The sequence below is a fragment of the Megalobrama amblycephala genome, linkage group LG22, assembly GCF_018812025.1.
Source record: "Megalobrama amblycephala isolate DHTTF-2021 linkage group LG22, ASM1881202v1, whole genome shotgun sequence".
NCBI classification, from domain to species: domain Eukaryota; kingdom Metazoa; phylum Chordata; class Actinopteri; order Cypriniformes; family Xenocyprididae; genus Megalobrama; species Megalobrama amblycephala.
Window position 1 is genome coordinate 11,830,815 of NC_063065.1, and position 20,767 is coordinate 11,851,581.

The window sequence follows — 20,767 nt, forward strand, 5'->3', positions numbered from 1 at the left end:
GTCTTTGCGGACGTCCGCGGGACAGCTAGAGGACCCTACACATGGACGTTCGGGGGACGTTCGCAGAGGCCATTCAGGGGACGTTCTGGGGACCTTTTTTTGTTAGCTGGGTTGTTGCTGTCTGTGTCCGTTTCATTCATCGCGGAGTAATCAAAGAACGTGCGATACACTCAAAAAATGATTCTTGCCAGTAATTGATATGAAGCAAACTATTTAAATAAAGTATATTTAAAAAAGAATAAAATAATTATTATTATTCCGAATTACGCTTTCTCAACATGAACGTAATGGATCCGAAACCAACTTAATCAAATAACACGCCTAATTCGTTGCAGTAAAGCTCGAATGCAGATGTTGCGCATGCGCATTTAAAAAAATAAATAAAAAAAACCTGAAGGCGGAAGTCGATTTGGAGCTCGACGACGGTGACTCAACGGTTGGAAGATTAGTGAAGAACGGATGAGGAGATTATACAAGGTAAGATATTTTCTTCATGTACAATTGATGTAGACTTAAACATATAAGCTATTTTTTTTTATTATTTGATCGATCTTGATTTACCCTAGCTGCCAACTGCCCTTTTGGCGAATGAACTAACGTTAGATATTTTCGGCCTTCCCTGCTAACTTTTTCTTGATCATTTTAAAATTTACTATCGTTTGAGTAATGTTAAGTACGTGTTTTTTTTTTTTTTTTTTTTTTTTTTTTTTTTTTAAACAGTGTCATCTCGACGTAAGTTACATTCACTTTGCAAATATGTTAGAACATGTAAGCTAACTGTTAACCTTTACGTTTAACGTTAGGCTCTCGCATAAAAACACATCTGTTATCAAATATATGCAAATTGGATTATTTTAAGATATATTTGGTCGACTGCATCTTTTTAGCAGATTGCGCGTCTATGACTGTTCTTTTTTTTTTTTTTTTTTTTTTTTAAATAATAGATTAGCCATCTAATGTTACATTTTGCTTTTCTATAAATATGCTTTGCAACTACGCTAAAGCGTTGTACAAACATGCTCGACATAATATGAAAGTTGCATGTAAAATTTTGTGGGATGTCCTGTTAAAAAATAAATAGTGTCCTTGAAGTGGAACATTCATTCTTTTCATGCTGAGTTTACAAAAATCAAATCATGTCGTTTTTCATATTCCAGAGACTCCGTTGTGACAATTCCACATTGAATCTGATTAAAGTCAGTCACTCACTTACGGTATGTATAGTTTGTTTTTTGTAATATAACTAAACTGTACTCATTTCATTTCTTTGTAAAAGTGTTGATCTTTTCTCTCTTTTTTGACATTAAGTTTTGTGAGTATATGAAAGATACATTTAAAGGTTTATAGGATTTCCATTTAAAAACTAATTTTGTACATTGAGTTGATCATGAATTCTTTTAATGCAGAGTTGTCATTACAAAACTGAAGATATATCTCATCTTTACTATTTCAGAGACATCATTGTGACATCATTCCACATTGTCTTCAGTTTGGGGCAATCACTCAATTACAGTAAGTGTTGTTTTTTGTTTTATATATATATATATATATATATATATATATATATATATATATATATATAATATACAGTCGTGCTCAAAATTATTCATGCCCTTGGTAAATATGACCAAAGAAAGCTGTCAAAATAAATCTGCATGGTTAATACTTTTGATCTTTTATTTAAAAATCTACATTCAACCTTTAATTGGAGAATAAGAATTTTAAATGGGGGGAAAATCTAATTATGAGAGAAATGTTTTTCTCTAATACACACTGCTCACAAATAATCATACCCTTTTATTCAATACTTTTTGCAATCTCCTTTTGCCAAGATAACAGCTCTGAGTCTTCACCTATAATGCCTGATGAGTTTGGAGAACACCTGACAAGAGATCAGAGGCCATTCCTTCATGCAGAAGCTCTCCAGATCCTTGAGATTCCCAGCTCCATGTTGGTGCTTCTTCTCTTCAGTTCATTCCACTCATTTTCATTAGGGTTCAGGTCAGGGCACTGGGATGGTCATGGCAGAAGCTTCATTTTGTGTTCAGTGACACATTTTTGTGCTGGTTTTGATGTTTGTTTTGGATCATTGTCCTGATGGAAGATCCATGGCCCATTATAAGAGTTCTAGCAGGGACATTCAAGTTTTGATTTTTTATCTGTTGGTATTTGATAGAATCCATGATGCCATGTATCTGAACAAGATGTCCAGGACCTCCAGCAGAAAAATAAGATCATTATTTTAAAATAAGATAATTATTCATTAAAGATCCAGCAGTATATTGCATTGTACTCATGGTACTTTTTACCCCTGTGTGCACAAACCCATCTTGAGAGTTTGCTGCTAAAAAAAACGTTTTTTTTTTTGTTTCATCTGACCATAGAACATTTGAAAAGTAACTGACACTACTGGAAATTCAAACAGGATGGGTTCTATGGTCAGATGGGTTAGTGCACACAGGGGTAAAAAGTACCATGAGTGCAATGCAATATACTGCTGGATTTTTAATGAATAATTATCTTATTTTAAAATAATGATCTTATTTTTCTGCTGGAGGTCCTGGACATCTTGTTCAGATACATGGCAGCATGAATTCTATCAAATACCAACAGATAAAAAATCAAAACTTGAATGTCCCTGCTAGAACTCTTATAATAGGCCGTGGATCTTCCATCAGGACAATGATCCAAAACAAACATCAAAACCAACACAAAAATGTGTCTCCGAGCACAAAATGAAGCTTCTGCAATGACCATCCCTGTGCCCTGACCTGAACCTTAAAGAAAATGAGTGGAGTGAACTGAAGAGAAAAAGCACAACATGGAGCTGGGAATCTGAAGGATCTGGAGAGCTTATTTATTTTCACAGCCTTCTTTGGTCATATTTACCAAGGGTATGAATAATTTTGAGCATGACAGTATATTATATATATATATAAAACTAAAATGTTACTTTGTTGAAGTAGTAATCTTCTCACATTCATTTTTGAATTTTAGATATGTAAGTCTTGGGAATGTGGCAATGTAAAGTGTGTGGAACAGAAGTTTCTACTAGGTAGGAGTTATTGAAACATTCTAAACTCAAACATGGACATTTTGGGGCAATGTTCAGGCATCCTTGTGTATACAGTAATTGTCCTTGCACTTTTAAATCATGGAATAACCTCCTAAGTCATATATACCGTGCCCACCGTGATCAGTCATCTTCAAAACAAGATCAGTTTGCCATATTTTCATGTCAGCTGTGTGCATGCATTGAGTCAAATGAAAGAGATTACTTCAGTCATCTAAATGAACATTTGCGCAAACATGAAACTGTGACTTATGTATTTAAAGAGTGTACATTTAAAAGCAATATTTATAATACATTTCATACACACAAAAATAGGAAGCACAATCCACATCATCTAACTGACTTTAAATTAGATGTTGTCACAGTCACTGCAGACTGTCAGGAGTCGGCCAGTTCTCCCGTTGATTTTCACGCATTTTCAACAGAATCTGTGTTAGAGTCATGCAGTGATGCTAATAATGATGAAGATATTTCTAAGGCAGGTGTACTTAATTTTGCCCTTGTTTTATTAAAGTTAGAAAACATTTTGGATGTCCCAGCCACTGCGGTTGATGAATTACTTCAGGAACTACATTGTTCATTAACTTCAGCATCAAAGCAAGTGACCTGTAGCATCATTTCTGACATAGTTAGAAATCACAACTTAGAAATTGATGAGGTTGTCATTCAAGAGCTTTCTGAAGCAGTGGGCAGGTCAAATCCCTTGGTTAAAGCCATAGAAAAAGGTGGACCCCTTGCCACAGCTTTCAAGTGGAAGAAATTCTACAAGGAACATGTAAGTGTTGTAGAGCCAATTGAGTTTATCCTTGATCAAAAGAGTCAGAAGACCTATCAGTATATACCAATTTTGCCTTCTCTTCAGCTGTTGTTTAGTTGCAGTGATATTTTCCAGTGTGTTACTGGTTACCACGAGACACATAAAAATGATTCAGGGGTAGAGAAAGAACAGCAGTACAGGTCTATCAGAGATGGTCTTTATTGCAAGGAAAACTCATTTTTTTTGTGGAGAGGAATTAAAATTATCTTTGTCATTGTACATTGACGATTTTGAGCTCTGTAACCCCTTAGGCACCTCACGTAAAAAGCACAAACTTTGTGGTGTCTATTGGATTTTAAATAATTTGCCACCCGGATGCAGTTCCACTCTTTCATCTATATATCTGGCAGTTTTATGCAAGACTGAACATGTGAAGTCACATGGATATGGCACAGTTTTAGAGCCCCTTTTACAGGAATTGGTTACTTTAGAGAGTCACGGTGTCTACATTGCAGAGCTTGGACGGTTTGTGAAAGGTACAGTCCAGTCTGTCATTGCAGATAATTTAGGGGCCCACAGTTTAGCGGGCTTCATAGAAAGCTTCTCTGGTAAGTACTTTTGCAGGTTTTGCATAGGGAAGAGATTGGAGATCCAGGCTGAATCCGTTCAGACCGGAGACTTTGCCCTTAGAACAAAGGAAATTCATGATGCACATGTTAAATCTGCAAAGGAAAACTCTGCTACATTTTGTGGAGTAAAAAGAGGTTGTGTGTTAACAGAGAATTTATCTCACTTTCATGTTACTAGAGGCTATCCACCTGATATTGTACACGACTTGTTTGAGGGCATTGTCCCATTTGAACTTGCACTTTGCTTGAAAGAATTTGTTTCCAAGAAGTATCTGTCTCTTGATACTCTAAACAGCTTGATCTTGAACTTCCCCTATAAGTGGGGTGATAAAACCAATAAACCTCATGTTATTCCATGTACATATGCCTCCAAGAAGACCATTGGAGGTAATGCACATGAAAATTGGAATTTACTGAGATTGCTTCCATTCATCATTGGAGACTTGATACCAGAGACTGAGCCTGCTTGGCTTGTACTTCTTGATTTAAAAGAAATAGTAGAATAGAACTTGCTGTCGCCCCTATTCATTTTTTTTTTTTTGTTAACAACTGTTTATTGAATTTTCTTCTGTGAACAGTAGTATAAAACAAAAAGCAACTGTGCAAATTTAAAACCCATCCCAACCCATCCCACCCTCTGGTAGACTTAAGGGTAGAAAAGAAAAACAATAAAATACATAAAGTAAAATAAATAATAATAATAAAAATAAAAATAAATTGAGTAATATTAATACATAAAATACAATAAAATAATTTTTTACAAAGATTTTAGAAAAGATGACACAATATTAAAAGATGAATGCCATAAATTGACAGTTTTTTTTTACATTAGATCCATGTATGCGAGAAGTTGAGAGTTCCATCGAGATAATGTCCAACAAATATACCGCCCAGGTTCGTCTGTCCATTGTGTGAGGAGGATTCCAATGGTTGACTAGCAACTTTTTTGCTGCAGTGAAAGCAGCTAGCAGTAAACATCTTTGGACTGACAAGGTGAGGTCCCAAAAGTCATTCATAAAAAAATGGTGTGAAGTCAAACTTATCTCAGTACCCAACAAATAAGAGAGGTCCTGTGAGAGCTGAGTCCAAAAAGAAAAGAGAGAGGGGCACTCCCAGAAAAAATGCAAAAAAGTGCCTAAAGATCCTTGTGAACAGAGATTGCACTTAGGAGAGGTTGACAAATTCATATGAAAACGTTTCAATGGAGTCAAGTAGACCCTATGCAGCAATTTCCAATGAATCGTTTGGTGGTTAGGGTTTTTAGAAGACATTTTAAACATTCCCCATATCTGATCCGAAAATAAAACATGCACATCCTCATTAAGATCCTTAGCCCAAACAGTTGTAATAGATAAAGGTTTGTATGAATGCTCAAGTAGAAAAAGATAGATGACTGAGGCAGAAGAGGGAAATTCCTCAGAGGGAAGGATTAGTTTGCGCAAAGGGTGAATAGGAAGTTGAGAATCCCAGGGCACCCCGTATGCCCGTAGGGCCGATCTAATTCGTAAATACATAAAAAAGGAAGTGCCTGGCAGATTATATTGATTTTTGAGATTCTGGAAGGATTGTAAACCATTATCATCATAGATATCTCCCAGAGTGTTTACTTTATGATGAGTCCATTGCGGACAATGGAATGGAGTATTGCCTGACAAAAGATTATTGTTGTGGAAAATTGGCGAATGCTTATGCCATATTGTAACTAGTTGTAAACGTCTTTCAACATCCCTCCATGTGGAGAGGAGATGGGTTACAATAGGACCAAACCTAGACTTACACTGCCTAAGCGGAACCCCTGAAAAAACTAGATGCTTCAATTTATATGGATAAACAATAGATTCCTCAATTGCTCTCCAAGATACTGAAGCATCAGGGTCAAACCAAACTGATAATGGGCGGAGGGAAAAGGCTTGAGCATACAGTCTAAAATTAGGGAAAGAAAGATCTCCATGTAATCTACTTCGCTGTAAGGTAGACAGTTTAATACGAGGACGTTTCCCATCCCATATATACTGTGAAACACATGCATCAAGTTTGTTCCAGTAGCCAACTGGTGGAGTGAGAGGAATCATGGAAGAAAAGAAGTTAATACGTGGGAGAACATTCATTTTGATCACCGATATACGAGCCTGAAGAGAAGTAGGAAGACGAGACCAATTTTCCAAATCTGAGGATATTTTGGCTAGAATACTATTATAGTTTTTTGAAAGAATATCTTGCATGGAAGGAAAAATATCTATCCCTAAGTACTTAAAGTTTTGAACCAATGGAATAGATGCAGAAAGGGAAATGGGATCAAATTTAGAATTGAGGGGAAGTAGACATGACTTACTCCAATTAATTTTAAAGCCAGAGAGAGATCCAAAATGGTCAAATAAATTCAATACATGAGGAATAGAATGTGACGGCTTATCCAAAAACAATAAAATATCATCAGAGAATAAAGAAATATGATGATGAGTATTCCTTATAATTATGGGAGAAATAGTTTCAGATCGTCGGACCGCTTGAGCTAAGGGTTCCAAAGATAAGGCAAATAACAGAGGAGAAAGCGGGCAACCCTGACGAGTACCTCGATGTATAAGGAATGGGTTAGAGCAAACAGAACCTGTGAGAACAGAGGCTGCTGGATTGGCGTACAGAACTTTTATCATGTTTATGTAACTCGATCCTAGACCCAGATGCTGTAGAACCGCCCATAAATAGTTCCATTCTAGCTGGTCGAAAGCTTTCATTGCATCTAGAGATAATACTGCACAAGGGGAGGACAAACTATTAGATAAATTAATAATATGATATAACCTGCGTAAGTTATCCGAAGCTGAGCGAGATTTAATGAACCCTGTTTGGTCATGATGAACTAGCCTGTTTATAAATTTCTCTAGACGACGAGATAGTACCTTAGCATATAATTTAACATCAGTCCCTATCAAAGAAAGTGGCCGGTAACTAGAACAGGAAGTCGGATCTTTATCTTTTTTTAACAAGAGAGAAATAACAGCTATATTAATAGATGGGTGAAATGAGCCTTGAGTAACTGGAAAATTTATCATATCTAACATGAGGGGGCCTAAATCCGACCAAAAAGTAGTATACAATTCGACTGGAATACCATCTAAACCTGGGGATTTCCCCTTGTTCATAGATCGGATTGCTGACTCCAGCTCCTGAAGAGTAATCGGTTCAGCCAGATAATCCGAATCTGAATCCGACAGCCTAGGTAAATCAAGGTTGGAAAGAAAAGTTGCAAAAGAGTCAGGGTCACCAAAAGCAGAAGAAGTATAGAGGTTAGAGTAAAAAGAATGAAAAGAAATATTAATGTCTCTGGGGTCTGTCATAACAAGCCCGGATTGGGATTTCACTGCTGAAATATTAGCAAACTTTTCACTGTTGCGTATTCTTAGAGCTAAAAGGTGGCTTGGTCTACTTCCTTGAAAATAGTAATTCTGCCTGCATCTTTGAATCAGGAATTCTGCCCTGGATCTCAGTAATGAATTAAGTTCAGACCTAACCGCCATAATTTTGCTGAGTGTATTGTCCGAAAAACAATGTTGATTGTCTCTAGTCAGATTCTGGAGCTGTAATCCCAGTTCAACTATCTTTTTATGTCGGTTTTTCTGAAGGAAAGAGGCATACGAAATTGAGTTATTCCTTATGAATCCTTTAACTGCATTCCAAAGTGTTCATGGATCATCCACTGAGCCTTGGTTAATTTCAATAAACTCAGCAAATTTATTTCTGAATTGGCTACAAAAGTTTTCAGCCTGTAACAATTTAGGGTTAAATCGCCATCTAGTTGCACGAGATGGCCGAGGGATCAAAGATAATCTGCACAAATTTCCATCATGATCTGACAAAGATAAGGAACAGATATTGGCATCACGAACAGCTGAAGATAAAGAAGTAGAAATGAAAATATAGTCAATTCGCGAATAGGATTTATGAGTAGCAGAAAAGAAAGTGAAAGACTTGGCAGAAGGATTTAAAGGATTAGTGCACTTTTAAATACACTTTTCCTGATAAATTTACTCACCCCCATGTCATCCAAGATGTTCATGTCTTTCTTTCGTCAGTCGAAAAGAAATGAAGGTTTTTGATGCAAACATTCCATGGATTATTCTCCTTACAGTGGATTTCAATGGCTACCAACAGATTGAAGGTCAAAATTACAGTTTCAGTGCAGCTTCAAGGGCTTTAAACGATACCAGATGAGTAATAGGGGTCTTATCTAGCGAAACGATCGGTCATTTTCGAAAAAAAAATACAACCGTTTATGCTTTATAAACAAAATATCGCCTTGAACGTACTTTCCGCTTCCGCATTCTTCATAACGCTTACACTGAATGTTCTACGCCTTCCCTATTCAAGTTACGGAAAAAAACGAAACTGGCGCCACGTTCGTTCCGTAAGTAGAATAGGGAAGGCGTAGAACATTCAGCATAACCGTTATGAAGAATGTATTTTTTTCCGAAAATGACCGATCGATTCGCTAGATAAGACCCTTATTACTCATCTGGTATCGTTTAAAGCCCTTGAAGCTGCACTGAAACTGTAATTTTGACCTTCAATCTGTTGGTAGCCATTGAAATCCACTGTAAGGAGAATAATCCATGGAATGTTTGCATCAAAAACCTTCATTTCTTTTCGACTGACGAAAGACAGACAAACATCTTGGATGACATGGGGGTGTGTAAATTTATCAGGAAAAGTGTATTTAAAAGTGGACTAATCCTTTAATAAACGCCAACTACCCACCAATGAAGATGAGATTATACATTTCCTAAGTTTGTCAGAACAGACGGCTTGAGAGTGTGATTCCTTTGGTCCAGATCTATCTAGGATATGCGACATTACAGAATTCGTGTCTGCACCCAATACAATTTCAAAATCTGAACATTTTAAAAGATAAGTAGACAAAACAGAGAAAAAAAGTAGGGTCCGGAGTACAAGGGGCATAAACTGAAATAAATAAAATTTTTCTATTCTCCACTATTGTTTTTATATGTGTTATTCTACCGTCTGCATCACAACCTTTATCTAAAATAGTAATATTTAAAGTCCTCCGTACTAATATTAGGACCCCCTTGGTTTTAGCATCCGAAGATGAATGAGATACCACTTCATAAAACTTATTATTACACCTGCGTACATCCTCCTCTTTCAGATGGGATTCTTGAACTAACACTATATCAATCTTTCTTCTTCGCCAAAAGTCCAGAAAACCTGTACGTTTGTGTGGGCCATTTAGGCCATTGATATTACAACTGAGAATATTAAGGTCAGTCATAGGTATCGAACAGAATTACTGCGTAATAAGACAAAATACAAATTTGAAAACAAAACCAGTTGAGTCTACCATCAATCCACCCCCCACCCCCACCCTTCCCGTCAGTATTCAAAAAAACATAAACACATTTCCATGAACTATGGCAGATCAAACCAAGAACAAACCTTGATCTGCCAGCACCCCTTAATATGATCCGTGGCGTCAACAAAAACCTGCACATTACTGAAGCACCAACATTGGCCCCAAAGTCACATATTGACTAGATAGTATCTCTGTTGGAAAAAATAAAAAATAAAAAAAAATAAATAAATAATAATAATAATAATAATAATAATAATAAAAAATAAATAATAATAATAATATATAATAATAATAATAAAATATGAGAAAAGGAATACAACTATAAACATAAATATTATACCACCATAATCAGTGAACAATACTTTATGCTTAATGGAACCTTTTAGTAACTGTAAGTTCAGAAGTAAACATTAGAGTGAACAGTGAAAGACACAGTCGCCTACAGAGCATCTCTTCTCCGATTAGATAGCAAATGTCCAGCTAAAGTTCACTGAGGGTTAGTGGATGAATGGGATCTGAGAAAAACTCTTGCTTCTTCTGGGGAGTATAGCATTTTAGGTTCACCTTGATTGAGAATGACCTTCAGCGTTGCAGGATAGAGAAGAAAATTCTGGATGCCTGCCTCTCTCATTTCCTTCCTAACTGGCGCGAATGCACTTCTTCTTTTTGCGGTGAGCGGAGAAAAATCTGGAAAGAAAGACAGCGTTGCTCCGTCGGATGTTTTCACCGGGGCGTGAAGTCTAGCGGCCCGCAAAATGAGCTCCCTGTCCGTGTACCGCAACAGTTTAAAGATGAAAACCCGTGGTTTAGCGCGATCTGAGGTGAACCTTGTGTACACACGATGCGCTCGTTCCACTTCAATCTCTTTGCCCGCCAAAGATGGGAGCCAGGTCGGTAGCGATTTTTTCAAAAAGCCCATAGGGTCATCCTTTTCGGCCCCTTCAGGCAATCCAACCAGACGCAGATTACTGCGCCTATTGCGATCCTGTAAGTCCACGATCTGTTGCTCGAGCGCGGCTACTCGCTTATCGTGATCTGCGACCACTTTCTTTTGTTCTCTCATCTCCCCTGTAAGAAGATCCAGTTTGGAGCATAGCGACTGAACAACTGACATGTGAGAGGCGAATTCGTTCCGCATCGCCGTCAACTCAGTTCTTAGAATGTCCTCAAAGTGCGCAACAGTGTTCGCCATCTTGTCTACCATGTCACCCGTGGTTGGTGGCTTGGATTTCTTCTTAATCGGAGAAGCCGTCGGAGATATCTCCTGCTGTTTCCGATTGTAAGCCATCAGAAATAGTATTATTAATGAAGTAAACTTAAAATAAAACAAAAAAATCAGCAAAAAGGGGCCAAACGTACGGAGCTCTACTCGAGTGCGACTAGGTTCATGAGCACGTCACGTGACTCCGCTGTCGCCCCTATTCATTACGAAGAAACAATAGATTACTTAAACTGCAAAATTGTAGAGCACAGACAAAGATTTGTTGAACTTTTTCCAGCACAGCTGTTACCGAAACATCATTATGTGGAGCACTATCCACATATGATTCAATGTTTTGGACCTCTAGTAGGGCAGTGGACTATGAGATTTGAGGCGAAACATAGTTTCTTTAAGAAAGTTGCTCGCCAGACAAATTGTTTTAAAAACATAATGCTCACACTGGCTGCCAAACACCAGCAAATGATTGCTTATCAGATCCATTCCTGTAGCCTTAAGAAGTCCTCACTAGAAGTTACAAGTGTCTCCACACTTCCTGTGGATGTTTTAAACAAGGAAGTGGTAGCAGGTTTAAGACAAAAATATCCAGGAATTAATGAAGTTCATCTTGCAAAAAATGTGACAAACAATGGAATAAATTATAGAACTGGTATGCTGATTTCATTTGGGTCAGCTGGTGGGCTCCTAGAGTTTGCTGAAATTCTTCAAATCTGTATTATCAAAAGCAGTTTGAATTTTGTTGTGAAGGTACTGTGTGCATGGTATCAAGAACATTTTAAAGCTTTTCAGTTGACTGTGTCTCCTGATAGAGAGGTTGTTGCCCTGGTTGATCTAGATCAGCTAACTGATGCTTATCCACTGTATGATTATATGGTAGGAGGAAGACGAATGGTGACCCTGAAGAGGCACATCCTCATTTAAGGTAATGTATTTATGAGGTGTTTTCATTTAAAATAAGTTACAGCACAAAAATCGTATTACTGATTTCTGTCATTGTCTGTTTCATTCCTTTTTTTAGAAAAGAAGAGAAAAATGTTGAGTCCGGTCATTCTGAGGATTGTTTTTGGTGGGGATGATGCAAGAAAGCTTACACTAAAGACAGGAATCCCAAAGTCTGTGGATGACCTTGTACTTGAAATAATGACTGTTTTTGGGGTGAAGCAAAAGTTCAGGCTCCAGTACAAAGATAAGGACTTTGGAAATGAATACATGAATCTCATGTCAACCAGTCAAATTGAAGACAGGGATACCCTGAAAGTGATTTTTCTATCAACCGATTACTGTATCTCCTGCATGCAAGAGACTGCACCTGATGCACCTTCCTGTTCCAGCATTTTTGTTCCTTCACCCAGCTCAACATGTAGCTCTGACCCTCTTGAAACAAGAGATGTTAGCCCTTGTGCCATTGACTCAGTCCAGGAAGTCAACTTGTCTGATGACTCATTTTCCAGCAGCGCTGAGACTGTCTTAATTACGTCTCCAGAGTCAAGAACCAGTTCTTGGCCTCAGGTTTTTGTAGTTCCTCGTTTTTCATGTTCTGCTGAAATTCAGCTTCAGAGAGCTGACACAGAGTTCAACAAAAGTGGAATGCTACTTATTCCACCACCCAAACTAAGATCTGACATTCTTGAAGGCATGGCTGAGGAGATCTTTAGGTATGCAGCATACCCCTCTGATAGTCAGCTTGATCAGGCAGCTGAAGCCTTGATAAATGTCCACCCTTGCTTGAGGGAAAAAGGAACTCGCACTGGCCATGAAGGATGGAAACACTACCTAAAGATTAAGATGGCTAATTTTCGCTCCAAACTAAGCAAGATTGGACACCCCGAAATCACTGTGAACTCTCTTAGGAACAAGCGTAAAGGTCAGGGTAAAGCAGAATTAAACATAAAAAAAACAAAAAAAGCTGAGGTGAATTTCCTTCCTTGCCTTCCGAAAGGAGAAACAGCAGAAAGCATGGAGAAGGAAAGAATTGCTCTCTTAACTGAAGTGAAAAAGAAAAATAACGAGGCAGTCGTTAAGGAAAAAATGCACTTGACCTTTTCCTATAGGCGGCAAGAGTTGGTTGAAGACTCGCCAATGGTTTCTGATTTACAAAGCAGGTGGCCTGCGCTGTTCACAGTAAATGAAGTAAGTGTTATTGATATTAACACAATAAATATGTTGTACATTTCAGTGAATTCCTCTACAGTACGCCTATACTGCATTTCATCTTCCTTTCCCTTTTTTCTTGTAGATAAATGCAGAATTCATGCGGATAATGACTGTGCCTCTTATTTCAAAGTTCTTGGCGCAGCTGGACAAATACACTGCTAATCTACAGAAGGTTTTCAGCAGCAAAGGAGGTGCTTCTGGACAGAAGATTTCACGCATTATGGCAGTTGCAGACAAGGTGTGTTAAATTGCATTTAAATTCTTAAGAAGCAATAAAAATATCAAACTATAATCAGTTTTTATTATAGTGCCATTTCTGATATTGTTTAACTTTGTGTCAAATTTTCAGTGTGGTGACATACACATCAAACGAGATTGTGTCATCCAGAGTCTGTGTGTGTACCTGAATGAGGATATAACAACAGTCATCAAAGAATTCCAGGTTTGTATACGTATGCCCTTTTTTAAAGGGATAGTTCACCCAAAAATGAAAATTTTATGTTTATCTGCTTACCCCCAGCGCATCCAAGATGTAGGTTACTTTGTTTCTTCAGTCGAACACAAATGATGATTTTTAACTCCAACCGTTGCCGTCTGTCAGTCAAATAATGCGAGTGAAATCCAAATTAAACCCTGCGGCTCGTGACGACACATTGATGTCCTAAGACCGAACAGTATTTATATAATTTTTTACCTCTAAAACACCACTATGTCCAACTGCGTTCAGCACTCGTTGTGTGAGGTCTGATCGCTCTCTGACAGCATAAGTGATGTCTGGCACTCATTGAAGTATAAGTGTGAGACATCACTGCCGCTGTCAGAGCGCGATCAGACCTCACACAACGAGTGCTGAACATAGTTGGACATAGTGGTGTTTTAGAGGTAAAAAATGATATAAATACTGTTCGGTTTCTCACACAAACCGATCGTTTTGTGTCTTAGGACATCAATGTGTCGCCACGAGCTGCAGGGTTTAATTTGGATTTCACTCGCATTATTTGACTGACAGACGGCAACGGTTGGAGTTAAAAATCATCATTTGTGTTCGACTGAAGAAACAAAGTCACCTACATCTTGGATGCGCTGGGGGTAAGCAGATAAACATAAAATTTTCATTTTCGGGTGAACTATCCCTTTAAGGACCTAACATACATTGCCAGCCTGTATGTTGCCAATATTTCAGTGAAACTGAAAAAGTGTTCATTTTTTATTTTATTATTATTAAATTTCTTAATATTTATTTACTTATTTTGGCCTTAGGACTGCAACCCTGAAGAAGCAGAAAGGGGAATTTCTGAGACCACTCTGGGGCTTTTTGTGATTCGCAAAGAAGGTGCTGGTGCTGAGGATGACCCGGGTGATGTTGGAGTTGTGATAGAGGGTGCAAAGCTGATCCAACACTTAAAGAGTATTTCCTTTGGATTAGTAATGCTCTTCGGACTGATCTACGCACTCAACTTAAGCTACCCTCAAAGTCTCAGGTTCACATTTGAATTCTTTCAGAAGGTACTTATGAATTTGGATGGCAGCAAGCTTTCCCCAAAGGTTCAATCACTTAAAATTAAAATGTTTCAGTGAATAGGACATTCACTGGTTGCCTACATATTTCCAACAACTGGAGGAACATTGAAAACTTTTAGAATGCCCTGAAAGAAACATTTCTACAAAGCATGACACTAACTCCAGCATGCAAGAGACTGCACTTTCCTGCTTCCTGTAGCTCTGAAACTTTTGATACAGGAGATGTTACTTATATTGCTATTGAGTCCAGGAAGTCAACTTTTCAGATAACTTGTTTTCCAGTAGTGTTGAGGCTGTCTCGGGTTACGGTTCCAGTTCTTAGCCTCGTTGTAGTACTTTCTTGTTTTTCATTTTCTGCATAAACTCAGCTTCAGAGAGCAAAAACAGAGTTAAACCGAAGTGGAATGCTACTTATTCCACCACCCAAACAATGGGTTTTTTGAAGACATTCTTGAAGGCATGGCTGAGAAGATCTTTTGGTATGCTGCATACCCCTCTGCAGTGAGTTGGACACGTTTTAATCACCTAAATGCTGAAATGTGAAAACCTGTTATATGTGTTAAAAAAAGTTTTGAAAACTTGATATATGTGAAGTAAAATATATGCTTTTCTTTTTTCCCTTTTCAATTATTTTAATTCATTGTATTTTTTATTGTATAAAGGGTCCTGGTTATTCAATTGTTTCAACAAATATCATGAGAAATTAACAGATTCTGAAGGTCACTTTGAGAACACGGTTATAGTAAAAAAGAGAGTATGTTTTAACAAATATTTAGGAAGAGAAGGGACCGTTTACATTTCTGTTTTGTGTTATAGATCAGGAGAAAGCACATTGTTTACCGTACTATGCAATAATATGACAGTGTTACCTTGAAAATGTGATCTTTGATGTTAAAAATATGGTTTCTTGTTGATCCCTGTTAGTTGTGGGCACACTAAAAAGTCAAACATGAGTCATAACCACTGGAAGATTTAGTTTAGAGGGATTCATGAAACTGCAGAAAACAGTTGCTTTTATTTGTTAAGTACTGCATTACAGTATGTTCCTTTCGTGCTTCTTTTTTTTTTTTTTTGGTCAGATTGGATGTTACTTTCGACTCATGGACCAATTACAACAATAAATGTTTGAAAATGTAACATGTTTTGTCCATTTATTTAATAGAATTAAGAAAATGTAAGGTGATTATATAAATCAAGTAACAATAAGTTATTGGAAATGAGTAAAGTTTATGTATTATACAAGCTTAAATCACAGTTCATCAGTTTTCATAAAATGTATTTAATTCATTCATGTTAATTGAACATGAAAGGGTGAAGCTTAAACAAATGTTAACTTTTGCATTGGATTTATGTGATTAAATTGGATGGAAAATTGACATCCAATTGAATTACATAAGTTTTAACTTTTGGGGTTAAATATTTTTTTGAGTGTAGGCTTTGTTGAAACAGCAGAAATGTCTGCTGTTGGAATTTCACAGAGGATCCTTGAGGTCATTGAACCACTTGGGTTGGATCCTTCTCTCTGCGTCGGGATCTGCTTAGATGGCGCATCAGTCATGTCAGGACACAGAGGAGGGGTTCAAGTTCTCTTGAAAGAAACCTTTTCGAAAGCCATTTATGTACACTGCAATTCCCATCGACTCAATTTTGTGCTTTGCACTGCTGCCAAAGTGTCGGGGCATGTGGCCACTTTTTTTGATATTGTGAATAATATACACAATTTTTTCACTGGGGCTCAAAGGCACGCTCGGTTCATTGCGCTGGAAAAAGACATGCATCCAAACCGTCAATGTATGGAACTGGAAAGGTCGTCTGATACTAGATGGAGCTCAAAATCAGGATCTGTCCATAAAATATTACATTTGCTGGATGTAATACTGGAGGCTCTGGCTGAATATGCCGAATCAAGTGGTCAAACAAAAATAGACGCAGAACAGCTGCTACAACAGATACAAAGAAATTCACATTTCTTCTTGTTACATTTTGCAAACTGTTTGAGAACAGTGATTTTGCAACGAAAGGATTACAGAGTTCAACACTGTGTGTGACAGAATGCATCTCGTTGATTGAAACACTGAAAGGTACATATGCAGCTTTCCGGGATGATTGCAACTGTGGCTTTGACGAAGTGCTCAGATTAACGGAGGAGTTAATGGCCAAGAACGAGATAGCTAACTGGGATGTTACTACTTCTCGTGAGCGCAAGCTGCCTGCTAAATTCCATGAGTCTGTCGTCACCACAACACTGGGGAAAACATCCACTGTCAAAAGCAATGATGACTTAAGGGTATTGTGGAACTGTATTCTTGACAGGCAGATAACAGAGCTGAGCAATCGGTTTCAAGAAGATACCTATGGAATCATGCAAGCGTCGGCATCCCTTTTACCTGGATCCAGCACTTTTGGCCTGTAAGAATTGCTTAAAGCACCATGCAGTTTGTATGGTATTGTAGTTAGTGATGCTGAATACACAGTTTTCACCCAACACGTTAGACGCAGAGTTGATACAGAGAACAGAAAATTCCCCTCACTGTTTGAAGTTCTTGACAGCTGCCCTGCAGACATTTTCCCCAACATCAACAGTCTGTTAAGGGCCATCATAACGCTGCCTATGACGTCCTGCAGCGTTGAGAGACTTTTCTCCGTAACAAACCGGATCAAGACACGTCTGAGATCATCGATGTTGACAGGACCTTAATAATTTAACTCTTTTGTCCTTTGAAAGAGAATTAACGGATAAATTGGATTATGACGAAATTATCAACATCTTTAATTCTGAACCCTGGCGACTCAGACTTGTTTAAAAAAAAAAAAAAAAAAAAAAAAAGACGCCATGCATAGGTAAGATGGATATGTTTAGCCTGGCCCACAATACATGATTATGCAATATAATTTCTTTAAAAAAAAAAAAAACGTACATCTTTCTTCGCATTTTTTCCTTGTGGCGGCCGCTCACAGCTGATCGCACTCCTTCTGTCACCAGATTTCACTCTTTGTCAGAGTCTATTTATTCGCTGTCTTTCCTTTGGCTTTAGGTTGTGGATAATGGATTTTCTCTTGCATGGCATTGCCGACTGCTCTTTGGTTCTGACTCTTGCCTGCCCATGACCTTCGTCCTGATCTGTCCCCTGGTTTCGCTGTCTACCTGTCCGGTTACTGATCTCCCACCTGCTTGACCTTGCTCTCTGCATTTGCCCTCGGACTGCTTTCTGTTATTGATCCCTGCCTGGTTAACATTAGCCTCAGCCCTGTTGGTGGCTCGGGATTTGGCGGTCCGACTGTTTAAAAGTTGATTCTCAATAAAGCGTTGTTGATTTGAATTCTTCGCTTCTGGGCCCTCTTTGTTGCAGAACCTGGCAGTGCTTTACTGTAAGCCACAGGCGTTTGAGGTTTGTAGCCTTGTCTTAAAGCTCAAATCCTACAAAAATAAAAATAAAACATAACGTTAGGCTGACTTCTCCTGGGCGCACTGGCGCGAACTGCTGCGCGCTCGCGTGTATGTAATTGCAACGGCCGGGCCAAGATTTTCGCTTAACCCTTTGAGCGGTACGGTCCCACAAATGGGATTTCGAACGTTCAGCGACGTCACATAACTGCCAGATTCAAACTGTGCTTTCGCGCTCTGGCTGCGAGACGGACACGCGCAGCTCTTATCATTTATCACAACTATGCAGTGTTTTCAGCCACATGTTTTTTTTTTAAGGTTTCATACATTTAAATACGCATAAGCACCATTAAAACAATACATTTGGAGTTTATAAAATACACACTGATGTCAGTCATCAGTGGAAGCAGCAATAACAGTGAATTCAAATATAATTTGCCGACATTTTATTCATATCAGACACACGTAATGGGCCTAAGTAACTATAAAGTTTACTCTATTATTCTTCCAGTTCACCAGCCACTTACTTGCATATATTTCGGGAGAAACTGATGAACCTGCTGTAAATCCGACTGACAGGACTCTGTGAACTGCAGCGCAAACTGGTGGCGCCCATCTCGCATTATAGATCAAGATAGATTATTTATAAAGGTTTTTAAAGGACAAAACACACTCACTTAGCCTACACATATTTGAGAATCGGACCATCAGATAGTTGATGACGTGGTAAGCAAGTTTGTGAATATTTTAAATAAAAAAAGGAAAAACAAAATAAAAGCGATCCATCTGTCATACAGTGTTATTGTTGCTGCGTTCGGCGTACTTGACACGCACTACGCGTCGCCATGGAAACAGTAGCGGTCGCCTTAAAAAAAAACTCACTCTGGGGGGGGGGGGGGGGGACAGAATATTTTAAACTCAAGATCGAAAGGGTTAATAATTAATTAATGTAGCCTAGGCCTACATCTTCGGTTTGTTTCTCATCAAACCCAGTATACCTTCAGAACATTTAGAATATATGGCATAATGGCACAATCTGCATGGGATTATTTTATGACATTTGAATCCTCTTTTTAAAAATAAATAACTGCATGAAAGCGAAGCAGGGATTTTTTTAAAATTCTTTGTGTTCCGTAAAAAAAGGTAACGTTAATAAGGCTTTAAAAAAACATCAAGGTGAGTAAATAATTACTGAATTTCCATTTTTTTGTGTGTGAACTGTCCCAAAGACAGTCACAGAAAAATAGTGAAGGGGTAAATAAACTCTAAACATATAAAATACATTGTTGCGACGTATAGACCCCTTAAAAGTTTGTAAACAATGCAACGTTTCTTGGTGGGCGGGGCTTAGCTGGAGGCAAAAAGAGACACTGGACTCAATGTTGACAAGCGTAAGCTAGCATGTTTTAGGAGATTTATTAAACATAGATGCAGAAGAAGGTTCAGAACTGTCTGAATATGTACAGTCACTGACTCTGCGGGACCGTGACAGCTATTTTTGTAAATTAACTTAAGTTTTGGATATTTCCTAGACAACATATGAATTACTTTCGGGTGGTTCGGGGCATTTTGTCAAGGTTTATTGTCTAATGTAACCTAACGCTGGGCTAACTATGATTATGGCTAGCAATGTGGATTATTTTAAGAGACCATTCAAAGGATGGCACACTCATCTATCGCTGTATGTTTGTTTAACATTTAAGCTAGCTATTGTGCTGAAAGTTGGCGACATTTCACCTATAAAACAGAAACTTGCTGATTTGTACTAGATAAAACCAACACACCATTACATATGCATCGATTATTTTACCTGATATGAAGTGTGCACTGCAAACACGAGCATTATTTATGATCGTCTCCGTCCAGTCTGTACGCCGTATTGCTTTCAACCACAATTATCTTTTTGATTTCTATGAAGGAATGTCTGCCGGGATCTGGTAAAACTTTAGTTTTGAACCAAAAGTCCTGTTCCTTCTATTCTGGCAGCCAAAAACACAACAAGACGACATTTTAAAGTCAAAACCTCAAACTTTTAGCGCGGCTGCTATGAGTTCTTATTTATGTTTTGCCTCCAGCTAGAGCGGTGATGTCACAGTGACGTAGGCGATTAAGGGGTCTATAGTGGCTTTTAAACCAACCGACTTCACTAATTTATGACTTTTTGTTTTATTTATTTATCCATATAGCTGCCTGTTACCATGCCAGGTTATTTCCAAATAACCTATGTGATTATTTTTATTTATTTATTTTTTTAGGTTTTTAAATCAGTTGGTGCTGTTGGTTAATGTTGTAACTGCAGTTTTGTCTTGTTCTGATCTCGTTCTAGATTTACTTTTAGTTTCTTACTTTTACTTTTAGTTCTAGATTCAGTTTGAATTGATATTGTCACGTAATATTGTTATATAATGTGAACTTGCCATGCCATTCCTTTACTTTTAGTGAATTGACGCCTGAGGGACGGTCCATCATTTTTTTCCCCTCCCAAATTAAGACAGTTGAAAAACCTGGGATGATGCGAATTATTCTGGCCCACCCACACTTTTAGAGGCCCACCCACCATCCACTTTCTGCCTCCGCCACTGGTTCATGGGTGACTTGTAGATTCAGTCTCTAGAAAAGGGCAAAAATACTCAAAAAGAAGTCACTTAGAAAATCAGAGCA

General features: G+C 38.0%; 1 protein-coding gene across 3 annotated transcripts; it reads left to right on the plus strand.

Annotated features, from left to right (window-relative positions):
• The first annotated feature begins 403 nt into the window (after positions 1-403).
• Positions 404-15,509, plus strand: LOC125258298. Of its 3 annotated transcripts, XM_048175196.1 has the most exons (8): positions 404-477; positions 1,158-1,214; positions 1,454-1,512; positions 11,924-11,968; positions 12,065-13,176; positions 13,283-13,438; positions 13,550-13,642; positions 14,461-15,509. In XM_048175196.1, exons 5-8 carry the CDS (start codon positions 12,079-12,081, stop codon positions 14,776-14,778), a joined length of 1,665 nt encoding a protein of 554 aa, XP_048031153.1. In that variant the 5' UTR covers positions 404-477; positions 1,158-1,214; positions 1,454-1,512; positions 11,924-11,968; positions 12,065-12,078; the 3' UTR covers positions 14,779-15,509. The 3 variants fall into 3 exon arrangements, with proteins under 3 accessions (XP_048031153.1, XP_048031154.1, XP_048031155.1); XM_048175197.1 differs by lacking the exon at positions 404-477 and having other exon boundaries at positions 955-1,214; XM_048175198.1 differs by lacking the exons at positions 404-477; positions 1,158-1,214; positions 1,454-1,512 and having other exon boundaries at positions 9,151-11,968.
• Positions 15,510-20,767: the final 5,258 nt, after the last annotated feature.

Bases quoted from the DNA above. Each gene is read 5' to 3' on its own strand.
- LOC125258298 (XM_048175196.1), top strand. From the start codon at position 12,079: ATGTTGAGTCCGGTCATTCTGAGGATTGTTTTTGGTGGGGATGATGCA. The intron at 13,439-13,549 runs GTGTGTTAAATT...TCAAATTTTCAG, and splicing joins TTATGGCAGTTGCAGACAAG to TGTGGTGACATACACATCAA. The intron at 13,643-14,460 runs GTTTGTATACGT...TTTTGGCCTTAG, and splicing joins CAGTCATCAAAGAATTCCAG to GACTGCAACCCTGAAGAAGC.